This window comes from Balaenoptera acutorostrata, chromosome 19, assembly GCF_949987535.1.
Source record: "Balaenoptera acutorostrata chromosome 19, mBalAcu1.1, whole genome shotgun sequence".
Classification (NCBI taxonomy): Eukaryota; Metazoa; Chordata; class Mammalia; order Artiodactyla; family Balaenopteridae; genus Balaenoptera; species Balaenoptera acutorostrata.
The window spans coordinates 6937895-6950216 of record NC_080082.1 but is presented as its reverse complement, the minus strand read 5'-3'; the positions used below and the strand labels follow the sequence as shown (position 1 = coordinate 6950216).

The 12322-nt window shown below is 49.9% G+C and overlaps 1 protein-coding gene across 3 annotated transcripts in view; it reads left to right on the top strand.

Annotated features, from left to right (window-relative positions):
* The window catches only part of PLCG2 (phospholipase C gamma 2), a 208206-nt gene that overhangs the window by 149664 nt on the left and 46220 nt on the right, over positions 1–12322 (top strand). For all 3 annotated transcript variants that reach the window (XM_057534982.1, XM_057534980.1, XM_057534981.1), the window contains exons 15-21: positions 1260–1364; positions 2904–2993; positions 3627–3802; positions 4920–5120; positions 5992–6111; positions 10304–10484; positions 11967–12038. In XM_057534982.1, the coding sequence (XP_057390965.1) occupies positions 1260–1364; positions 2904–2993; positions 3627–3802; positions 4920–5120; positions 5992–6111; positions 10304–10484; positions 11967–12038 (945 nt within the window). The remainder of the gene's footprint in view (positions 1–1259; positions 1365–2903; positions 2994–3626; positions 3803–4919; positions 5121–5991; positions 6112–10303; positions 10485–11966; positions 12039–12322) is intronic.

The window sequence follows — 12322 nt, the reverse complement described above, 5'->3', positions numbered from 1 at the left end:
ACGGCAGCCCTGCAGGACGGATAATCCTGGGCCCCCAGCCCACCTGACAGGTGAGGACCTCAAGGTCTAGAGGTTGACTCAGCTGAGGTTACACAGTTAGTTCCTGCCAAAGATGGAACAAAATGGAACATTTATGTCCTGCTGCACTATTTACAGGTATCCTACACGCCAATTGCGTTACAGGACAGGGGGGCTATGTTACCCCCATTTAAAAAAATATTTATTTATTTGGCTGCGCTGGGTCTTCGTTGCGGCGTGTGGGATCTTTAGTCGCGGCATGCAGGATCTTTAGTCGCAGCATGCGAACTCTTAGCTGTGGCGTGTGGGATCTAGCTCCCTGACCAGGGATCGAACCCAGGCCCCCTGCGTTGGGAGCGCAGAGTCTTAGCCACTGGGCCACCAGGGAAGTCCCTGTTGCCCCCATTTTACAGGGGAAGTTACTGAGACAGATTGTCATGCAGCCAAGGCCACACAGCGAGGAAGGTGATAGGCCCTGAATTCAAGCCCAGGTCTGACTCCCAATCCTGAGCTCCCTCCACCAGGTCACCACAACTGGGACTTATCAAGGCTAGTCCACATGGACGGTCAGTGAACTCACCCGGGTGGACGTTGTCGTAATCATCCTCTTAGTCTTGCAGATGAGACATGAGAGGTTCAGAGAGGCGCGGCCACCTGCTCAGGGTCACACAGCCGAGAAAGCAGCAGCAGTGCTGTTTGCACCCAGGTCTTGTAAATCTACCTCCCCAGTGTGCCTTCCACTGCCCTGCACAGCCTGTGCCCGTGGACTGGCTGTGATCTTGCCTTGCCCTCTGTGTGCCGGAGAAGACGGGCGCATCACTGATTCACTGAATATTTATCGAGCACTATCTGCTAACCTAGTACAGGAGGTTCAGCAGGGAACAAAACAAAGTCCCTGCCCTCATGGGGCTTATAATCTAGCAGGGAAGACAGACAGAAGACAGATAGATACATAGATAGACTTAGGCTAAAGAGCGTGAAGATGAACTACCAGGGGCTAGAGAGTGACCGCGGTGGGAAGGGGAGTGTGGGCTATTTTTAGGGAAGCTCCTCTGAGGAGGTGACGCCGAGCACAGAGCTCAGTGTAGTGAGAGAGAAGCCAGGCACAGAGAACAGACAGTGCAAAGGCCCTGAGGTGGGACGGTCCGGTGGATGCTTGGCTGATGGGGATGAATGTTTGCTGGCTCACAGATCCTAACCTGGGTCTTAGGGAGACAGGCTTTGTGTGTTTTTCCCCTCAGCATAAGAAGCTGGGCCCCCGAGGCGACGTGGACGTCAACATGGAGGACAAGAAAGATGAACACAAGCAGCAGGGGGAACTGTACATGTGGGATTCCATCGACCAGGTGCGTCTTCTCACGCCCCTTCTCAGAGCCCTGAATGTGTTGTGGCTTGCTGGAGAGCTCCGGGAGGATTCCTGTCTTACTCCCATTTCGTGCCAAGTGAATTTGTCATTTTAAGGAAACTATTTCTCTTTTGCATCATTAGTGTTTTCTTTTGAAGTAGTTTTATATTCAATGTAACATACTCTAGGTTCCCACACACATACAAGCACAGAGAGTTCTCATACATCCTTCACCCAGTTTCCCCAAATAGTAACATCCTCTGTAACCAGAGTATAATTATCATAACGAGGAATTGAACATTGGGTACAATACTACCAACTAATTTGTGGACCTTATTCCAGTTTGTCCACTAATGTCCTTTTTCTGATCCCGGATGCAGTCTAGGATGTGATAATGCGATTAGTCGTCCTAACTCCTTAGTGTCCTCCAATCTGAGACAGTTCCACTGGAAACATTATTGCTGTTATTTTTGGCCGAGCCACGTGGCTTGCAGGATCTTAGTTCCCCCGACCCGGGATCCAACCCGGGCCCCCTGCAGTGGAAGTGCAGAGTCCTAACCACTGGACCACCAGGGAAGTGCCAAGGAAACATTATTTTTTGATGGGAATGAGGCATTTTGAATGTTAATGCCACTTCTCATATTCCATAACCTAACATGGCAATCCATTTGAGTAGGTATTGATCAATTCATTGATTCACTGATTGAAGTGTATTTGATTTACAATGGTGTGTTAGTTTCAGGTGTACAGCAAAGTGATTCAGTTACATATATGTATGTATTTCAGATTATTTTCCATTATAGGTTATTACAAGACACTGAATATAGTTCCCTGTGCTGTACAGTAAATCCTGTTGCTTATCTATTGTATGTGTAGTAGTTTGTATCTGTTAATCCCATATTCCTAATGTATTCCTCCCCACGTTCCCCTTTGGTAACCCTAAGTTTGTTTTCTGTCTGTGAGTCTGCTTCTGTTTTGTGTATAGATTCATTTGCATTATTTTTTAGATTCTACATATTAAGTAGTATCATATTTTTCTTTCTTCATTTGAGTATATTTTTACATGTCTATTCTTATATTCTAGAAATAAAAATTAAAAATGGTTGAAATTTAAATAAAGAAATAAGTCATATTTAAATGTTGAAGAAAGGGTCTCTAGACAGGCTGGCTGAGAAATCCTGAAAGTCTTAAAAAGTGGATGAAATAGAAAAAGACAGTCATGAGGACACACACACAGAAAACAATCCCATCATTCGTAAAAGCCTTCAAATTAAAGGAATACGCTATTACGTTGTGTCTACCCTTAGACACACTGAATAAAGAAGTCCTGAAAATGCCAAAAGAACCCCAGAATAAATAGATGTTTTAAAAGAAATGTCTCACAGGGGATCGAATTCTGTGAAACCACCATAAATGGCTACAAAAGTGGGAAAGGCAAGTCCCCAGTGAATGCTGGGGTGATGCCAGGCAGGGGCCTTGGGCCTCAGAGTTGATGGAGCAGAGACTCTGGGGAAGCCCTAACGCTGGTTTTACTTTGTAGAAATGGACTCGGCACTACTGTGCCATTGCTGATGCCAAGCTGTCCTTCAGCGATGACATTGAACAGACTGTGGAAGATGAACAGCCCCGGGTAGGTGGAGACCGCCTATAACGCTCCTCTCATCCTGTGGCCGGCAGGCCTGCACATGCTCAGTCCAAGGAGCTGGCCTCTTTGGGTACCAAGGCTTGCCTGGCTCTTCTCTGATTGGATGGCTGGCCCATGTGCTTCGCCAGTGAGGTTCAGGTGTCTTTCCTGCTCTCTGGAAGGCTTGCTTGGCCTGTGCTCCCTGGGGAGGATGGGATCATTTGGCTGTTCTGTGCAGCCTTACCCGCTAGCCTGGTTCCTGGCTTTCCTGCCCTCTCCCCCTGGGCTGCTGATCACCCTTGGTACTATCTCTTGAGTGCAGCCCCCAGGGTATTATGGCTCTCAGACTTCCTGTACAGTAGAGTTGAGGGCTGTACTGGGGACCCCTTATCCCAGGACTCAGAACTCCAGGAGGCCACCACAAATGGGGAAGTGTCAGGAGTAGGGGGGTGGAGGGTGGGGAGGGCAGTGGAGGCTGGCTTCCTGGACCTCTCGGGGTAAAAGCGAGCTGAGGCCATTTTTGGTCTGTTATCCAGTCCAGTCTGTTATTCAGGAATCAGCATGCACGGAGGGACCAGTGTGATGATAGTGGGGGTCTGGTCCGGGTTTTCAGAAACCCCTCCTCTCTTTACGGCCCAGGATATAGCCCCCACGGAGCTGCATTTTGGGGAGAAGTGGTTCCACAAGAAGGTGGAGAAGAGGACAAGTGCCGAGAAGCTGCTGCAGGAATACTGCGCCGAGACGGGGGGCAAGGATGGGACCTTCTTGGTGCGGGAGAGCGAGACCTACCCCAATGACTACACCCTGTCCTTCTGGTAATGGCGCTCTTCCCCGGGGCACGCGCCTTCTCCTCGCGGCCGGTGGGATGGGGCGCCGTGAGGCAAGTGGTGCCAGCTCAGCCGCGCTGGGTGGGGCTGGGCTGGGAACCCAGACTGTATTTAGCGAGCTGTGTGGGGCAAGACTTGGGTGAGGCCCCCAAAACCTAGTCAGCAAGATCAGCGATATTTCAGTGCAATATTTAAAATTGTAAAGTGGCCTTACGGCACTGTGGGTGAGGCTATAGTGAGCTTGCTCATTCACTCACTCACTCACTCACGCAGTCATCTGTACATGAATTCATTAAAAGATACTTATTTATTGGGTACTTGCTCTGTGCTAGGCACAGTGACTTAGCAGTGACCAGACAGACAGGGTCCTTGTCCTGATGGAGATGAGAGTTTCAGGAGGGAGATGAACAGTGGAAAAGGAATCAGGCAAACGATACATAATTCTCGTTGTGACAAGTGCAGTGAGAAAAGCGCAAGACGTCATGAAAATCTGTAAGAGAGGGGTCTAGTGTGGTGTTGGGAGAATAATCCAGGAAGACTTCCTGAAAGAAGTGGTGTTTAAATTGAGACCCGAAGGATAAAAGTTCTAATATTAACAACATACAAATAATCGCGACAGCTAACGCCTGTAAGACGCTTACCACGTACCAGGCAGCGTTCCGAGCACATTCCGTATGTCATCTCGTTTCATCCTCAGGACATCTCTGTGAGGAGGATACTATCGTTGTCCTTGTTGGACCACTAGGGTAATAATAGGGAGGCTCAGAGAGGACACGTCACTTGTTCACGGTCACTTAGCTCCTCAGTGGCAGAGTCAGGATTGGAACCTAGACTGTCTGGCTCCAGGGGAGCAGTTACGTAGGTGAAAGGGGACAGCGGGTAGAGGAAGTAGGTAGGATGGTCTGGAATCCAGCCCCAAGGATCAGCTTGTGTGAAAGCGCTGGGCGGGTGCTAAGAGCAGACGGAGGCTTGTGTGGCCGCACGTAGCGTCCACCCCTGGGGGCCCCGGCTGCAGCTCTGGCCCACCCCGGCCTCTCTGCCGCGCCGGCTGCGGGAAGGGCCAGCCGGCCGGGCCTGGGCTCTGACGTGGTCCCTCTCCCGGCAGGCGGTCGGGCCGCGTCCAGCACTGCCGGATCCGCTCCACCGTGGAGGGCGGGACCCTGAAGTATTACCTGACTGACAACCTCATGTTCACCAGCATCTACGCCCTCATCCAGCACTACAGCGAGACGCACCTGCGCTGTGCCGAGTTCGAGCTCCGGCTCACCGACCCAGTCCCCAACCCCAGCCCGCACGAGTCGAAGCCGTACGTGTGCCCTGTGCTCTGGGGGCGCGACTGCGTTCACGGATCAGAAACGCCAGCCTGGAGGGTGTGCTGGGGCCCACATTCCCGCGAGGCGCCTCACCCGGGCCCACCGGGGTCTCTTGCAGTTCCCCAGGGCGGCCGCTGTCCAGTTACCTACGGCCTGTTTCTCTTTCCTCTCCCTCCTCCTCTCCTTTCCTTTCTTCTCCTTTATCTTCGGGGTCCTGAGGTCTTGAGCTTTGATTTTCAGAGATAATTTTGGCCCGGTGTTACCTTTTTCTGTCCAAGCTCATTCCTTTTGTTCTGAAAGCGAAAAAATAATTGTAAATTGAGTATCAGTTAGGCCTTGCAAAGGCTTAACTAGTTGTGAAAAGAAAAGAGTAATTTTTAAGCAGAAGGCTGCCCAAATGCACATTTCACAGGAGGCCATATAGCTATGACACCTTTATTTTTTACTTTTCTTGTCCATATTCAAATGGATTGCCGTAAAATTTGCTATTTCACATCTTTAAAAAAACCTAAAACCCTATTCCCTCTCTTTTCTGCCTCTGATGTTCTGAGACGCTGCGGTGACTGTGCTACCCTCTGATGCTTGGGTCGGGGCGGGGGGCGCGGTGGGTAAAGATGTAGGTTGATTTATTCGCTTATGCTCCAAGCAGACCCACTACATGAACGCTTCACCCAAACTGTGTCTGGGTGATCTTTTTAAAAACTGCTGTCTTCAGAGGTGATTTCGGATGAGGAGGCCCACTGTGTAATTTCCGTGGTGGGTTCCAGGGCCGTGTCTCAGGCATCCCGGGAAGCCACTGTTTCCTCCTCTGCTGCCAGTCTCAGCGGCCTCTCCCTTGGCCATTTTCCCGGCCCTGTGCTGCAGGTGGTACTATGATGGGCTGAGCCGTGGAGAAGCGGAGGACATGCTGATGAGGGTTCCCCGGGATGGGGCCTTCCTGATCCGGAAGCGCGAAGGTACCGACTCCTACGCCATCACCTTCAGGTAGGTGCACGGGCTGGAGCCCACTGTGTGCTCTGCAGAGATGGCTTGGGAAGGGCAGGTGTGGAGAACGAAGGGGGAACTGCAGGTGGAGGCTGAGCTCTGTGTCCTCCGCCCGGGGTGTCAACCACGACGATGACAATAATATAGAGCGAAAGCAGACTACATTGATGTGTGCTTTCAGTGTGCTGGGTACTGGTCTGTATTCTCAAGAGCATTGTGTTTTATATTAATTCGTCTCATCTTCCAGCAACTCTGTGGGGTCAGCATGACCGTGATCCCTACTTTTCAGAGGAGGAAACTGAGGCACAGGGAGATTAAATAACCTGCTTGAAACATGCAGTCTGTGAGTGGTGGAGCTGGAATTCGAACCCAGGCAGCCCCAGCAACCCAGATGGGTGATGCTGTAGATCTTGTTTCCTCCCATCCACAGTTGACACCCCACTGCCAGTGGGAGGTTGTATGGACCGACCATTTCTAGGACTGTGGTTCTCTACGTTAATTCTACCCCAAGATGCCCGATTACTCCAATTTCTACCAAAAGCAATGTGAGGGAGGTTCAGACCCAGTTGGTCATACTTTTCTTCCATCTCTCCATTTTCAGGGTTTCCCTGCGTATTCTTGATGATGGTAATAGAATGCTGGCTACCCGATATTGAGTTCCTAACTGATGTTCGGGACACTGAGCTGCCTTCAAGGCCTCACCTGTTCGAGGCCATCACTGTAGCCCATGAGGGGTAGATCCAGTTATTACAAGTAAGGAAATGGAGGGCCAGAGAGGTTAAGTGACCTGTCTAAAGCCACACAGCCTCATCCTAGGCTGAGTCAGGGTTTCAGACTCAGGCCTGTCCTCCTCCAAAGCCTGCGTTCTTTACTGTGAGGTCTAAGCAAGAGGCTTGTGGGCCAAATTGGGCCTCTGGGTGCTCTGCTCAGCCTGCATGGTGATGTTAAAAACTGAGAAGTTTTACCTGGAAATTCAGATTGCTTCTTATGAAAAATGGAAGGAGTTGGCAGCTCTGGGCCCACAGTTCCCCGTGGTGAAGGTGGTTACCGGCTGCACAGGAGGGGCCCTGGTGTGCCAGGCTGCTGCTGTCCTTCCTTTCCTGTCGCCCTCCCCCCTCCCCCTTGGCTACTGTTCCAGTCTGCCCCTCTGGGCATTTGGATTTGCCCCATCCCCCCATTACCCCTGAGCTGCCTTCTTGGGGGTGGTGATGGTCATTATCACTGCTGTTTACTGAGAACCTACTGTTTGCCAGCTCCATCCAGCGTGGCTCTTTTGTGCTTTGTGCTGCCAACAGAGGGGTGTCTTTGCTCTTTTCCCCAAAACTCTTAATGGTGCCTGCTCCCCCTGGATGGCAGTTGGGTGTGTTTAATTGAATCTGTGCTGTACCAGGCACTGGGCTGGGTGTTGGGGGTCGCATTGTGCTATAGTCTGTCGTCAGTCAGGATGCTTCCGGGTGCAAGTGACAGAAACCAAACTCAGTGGCTGAAAGAAAAAAGGTGGGGATTTACTGGCTACAGGCTGAGATGCTCAAGAGGTGAAACTGGCCTCCAACACACTCGGATACAAGCCTTGTCTGTGACCCTCAGGAGACTAAGCTCTGAGCATCTCAGTGTTACATTCCATTGGCTTTGTTCTCACTTTACCTTGAGCTGCCAGGACAGTGTCCACAGAGAGGGTGAGTCCTGTGAGGTACTCCCACTGGCCCCTGCTTGAGCCCTGTAACTTGATTCTGATTGGGCACCTTCAGGCTGGCGATGAGGTTGGGGTCACTGGAAATGCATGGATGAAGCGGGGGGGCTCCCAGATTGATAACTCAGCTTATATACATCCACCGTGTTCTGCTTGCACATCTGTCCTCCCCATGAGATTGGAGGCACCCTGAGAGCTGGAGGTTTTCTTTTTTAGGAATCAATAAATGTTTGAAAAGCACCTGCTATGTATCAGGTCTAGAAATTCAGGAGTGATCAAAACAGCCCAGCCCTTGCTCTCATGAGGCCAGTGGTCTGGTGGGGATGAGAGATGTCTTCACAGGACTTACAAGTGACTCCCTTTCTTCCTTCCTCCCTCCCCCCACGTATTTGTGGGGTACTTCTTCTGTACCAGGTGCCGTTCTAGGCCCTGGGAACGTATACTGACCTTCTGTATAGATTTCCACAGGAGGGAAGTGTCTGCTTTCACATCCACGCAAAGAGACCAGGTTGTTGTCTGTGTGTGACTGGTGGGAGGGGTCCCCCAGTGGGATGAGGGGCTTCATAGCGAAGCTAAGACCTCAGGCGTTAGTGTTCGCCAGCTCATAGCAACACACTCTGGGAGGCTGGAGAGCACAGCTCGTACTCCAGCCCTGTTCTCCCCTTTTGATTGTTCTGTCTCCCAGGGAAGTTTTGGCTTGGCTGTTTGTATTTTCCCAACCATCCATTTCTTTAGTTTCTTCTGGGTGCCAGACACATTGCAAAGGGCTTACCCTGGGTTACCTAACGGACAGCGGTCCTGACACACCTTGAGACAGAAGCTGTGCGTCCCCAGATCTGTGGAGGATGAAAGTGAGGTTCAGGGAGGTTACCTGGGGAAGGAGCCAGAACCTGACTGATGCTCTTAACCTCAGTACCCCAGAGCCTCCCCGCCCTGTGGAGCTTTTGTATAAAGTTTTAAGATTAATTTTTAACTACGTAAGTATATTAGCCTTATAAAAAAATTAAGATACTGCAGTGAAAGCTAAAGCCCCCTATGGTCTTTGCCATCTCAATCTTTGTTCTGGTAGAAAGCACAGTTTTGTAACTGGTGTCTCCATCAAGACTCAAAAAAAAATTTTTTACATACATACGTATGTACCTGTGGAAAATATATAGCGCCATTCTGCTAGTGGTATTTTGTTCCATTTTAAAAAAATACAAATAGGATCATACTATAGTTTCATTCTGCAACTTGTTTTATTTACTCGGCAGTATTTTTTTTTTAATTAATTAATTTATTTTTGGCTGTGTTGGGTCTTCGTTTCTGTGCGAGGGCTTTCTCTAGTTGCGGCGAGTAGGGGCCACCCTTCATTGCTGTGTGCGGGCCTCTCACTATCGTGGCCTCTCTTGTTGCGGAGCACAGGCTCCAGACGCGCAGGCTCAGTAATTGTGGTTCACGGGCCCAGTTGCTCCGCGCCATGTGGGATCTTCCCAGACCAGGGCTCGAACCCATGTCCCCTGCATTGGCAGGCAGATGCTCAACCACTGCACCACCAGGGAAGCCCTCTTTTCTTTTTTTAAAATAAATATTTAATAAAATATCATTGCATGTAAGCTACTGAAGAAGTAGTCTCCTAGCATTTTTTTTTTTAAATAGGAGTTTTGGAAGAAATGGCTTAACGGGATGTATTTTTTAAAACAGTAAAAAGTGTCTGTTGAGGTGCAAAATTTTTAAAAGGTAAGTAGTTTGAGCATAGTAACTATTTCTGTTGCAGTTTTAAAGATGCTCTTGGCTGTAAAGTTAGGGTCAAACTTACTTTCACAGATATTTCTGTTCTTGCTGATAAACACTAGTAGGACTGAGGATTCTATTCTCTTTTGGATTTTTTTCTGCCTCTTGTTTCAAATAGGTGAGGAAATAAATGATTTGTTTCACCTTTTGGAAAAAAAATTCCATTTGTGCACTAGTTGGACCACTAAAGATAAGATTTAAGCATCAAGTCCCAGAGTTCTCGAGGAGAGATGGGCTAATGTTTTCTATAAAGGATCAAAGGATAAATATTTTCGGCCTTGCAGGCCCGATGGTCTCTGTTGCAACTGCTCAGCTCTGCCGTTGCAGAGTGACAGCAGCCACAGGCAGTACATAAACAGATGAACGTGGCTGTGCGTCAATAAAACTTTATTTACAGAAACAGGAGGGGTGTGGATTTAATCTGTGGGCCATAGTGTGTTGGCCCTGATCTGGACACTGGGGTGTTCTGTAGTCAAGTCCTGTAGTTGGGGAGGAAGGGAAGGGCAAAAGGAGCTATAGCAGTTGAGTCACTCTGAAGTGTTTCTTCTGAGGTACTGGTTCTTCTGTATCTGTTGTGCAAAGACCTACATCATTGTATTCCATGGGAGGGCTGTGTGCTCTTCATTTATTTGGTCCCCTAGGATGGATGACTAGGTTGTTTCTAGTTGGTGGGCTTATATGGCCACCATCTGGCTGCTGGGATGTCAGCACCATGTGGTCTCCCCCCAGGGCCAGGGGCAAGGTGAAGCACTGTCGCATCAACCGGGACGGCCGGCACTTCGTGCTGGGCACCTCCGCCTACTTCGAGAGCCTCGTGGAGCTGGTCAGCTACTACGAGAAGCACGCCCTCTACCGGAAGATGAAACTGCGCTACCCCGTGACCCCCGAGCTCCTGGAGCGCTACAATATGGTAGGTGGTTGACTTGCTCGAGATTTGGTGGAATATCTTGTCTGAGGTTACGATTCATCTGTTTGTTCATTCAGCAAACCTTTCTTGAGCACTTACGTCTGTCCCACAAGACTCTACGTCCAAAATTGCACAGCGTGGACAAAGACCCTGCCCTTGGGCTCTTACAGTCTAGTGTAGGGGAGACAGACAACAAATGAAGTTTAAAAAAATATACAGAGCATGTATCAGCTGGTGGGTGATAAGTGCTGTGGAGAAAAACACACTGAGCAGGTGGGTAAGTGGATAGAGTGATGGGGAAGGGGCTGCACTTCTCAAGGTGCTCGGGAAGATCTTGCTGACAAGGAGACATGTGGGCAGACACACAAGAGGAGGTGGAGGAGGGAGCCCCCAGCTATGAGGAAGAAGAAAGAACAGCCAGTGCAAAGGTCCTGAGGTGAGAGCGTGCCTGAAGGCACAGAAAGGAAGCTGCTGTGGCTGGTGAGTGAGCCAGGGCGGGGGCAGAACTAAATAAGGATAGAACTGCGTGGTGTAGGGCCACTGTGAGACACGGGCTTTTATTCTGAGCCGTTGGAGGGTTCTGAGCAGAGAAGACAGCTGATCTGATTACCATGTCTCAGTTCCTATCAGACAGAGTCATTAACTTATTGAAAAGAGCTTTACTGTGCACCAACCATGTGCCAGGAACTGTTCTAGATACTGGGAGTATGGTGGAACACCGTCGGCCGTTGGGAAATTTAGGCTCTAGAAAAGGGAGGCGGGTGACATGCACGCACCGGGCAGGGTGAGTTACAATGAAGAAGAGAGAACAGGAATGGTGTGCTAAGGGATGGGGCACTTCGTTAGATTGGGGCCACAGAGGTGGGAGCAGGCCTCCTGCAGAGGGTGAGAAGGGAGCCCAGGCAGCGGATTGGCCGGGAAGCTGTGCAGGAGGCCAGTTCCGGGGGTCGGGGGGAGGCAGGCGTGCACGAGACAGAAATGTGGCTGGTGGGGCTAAAGCCCAGTGAGAGGGGCAGAGGAAGGGCAGGAGGGATCTCCAGTGGGTGCCGGTGGAGTTTTTACCCACCTCTCTGTGAAACGAAGCCCTAGTTTGTGGCATTTGCCAATTTCTGTGGTGTAAATACTCCCACGGTGGCCAGTGTCAAGCTGCCGACATTGAACGTGGGTCAGGAGGAGCGGTGAGCTCGCTCCAGCACACCACTGGATCTCAGGGTGTGTTTTTTTTTTTTTTTACAAAGGAGCACAGTGCCTGGCACGGCGTAGGCCCACGTGGGGGCCGCTCTCATTTTGGGGTAAAATTTCCAAGTTTTGGGGAACTTCTTAATAGCTTTTTACCGTCTCCACCCACAAGGTGAGTAAACTATGAGGTTTCAGCTCTTCTGCTAGAGGGCAGGAAACCACGAGGGTGCCTAGCCTCCCTGTTCTAAGTAAGGGCTGTCCCGGGAGCGTGGATGGCTCCATTTATTTTTCTCTGTTCTTTTTCAGGAAAGAGATGTAAACTCCCTCTATGACGTCAGCAGGATGTATGTGGATCCCAGTGAAATCAATCCTTCCATGGTACAGTGCCGAACTTCCAATTCACGCTATTCCTTAGTCACTAGATCGACATGGGGTCCACCCCCCCCAGTTAAAAGAGGGTGAGGGAGCATTTTGGAAAACTTGGCCACCCAAACATTTTTTTTTGAGAAGAAAATGATGATTGACAATACGACATCTAGTTTCAGGGAAGAGGTTAATAGAATTCCATCCAAACGCGACTGTGTTTTGCTAAAATTCTGAAGTTTGATGAACCACCTTTGGGCCACACAGCTTCTAATTAAAAGTCTTTCAAATGTTTCTTG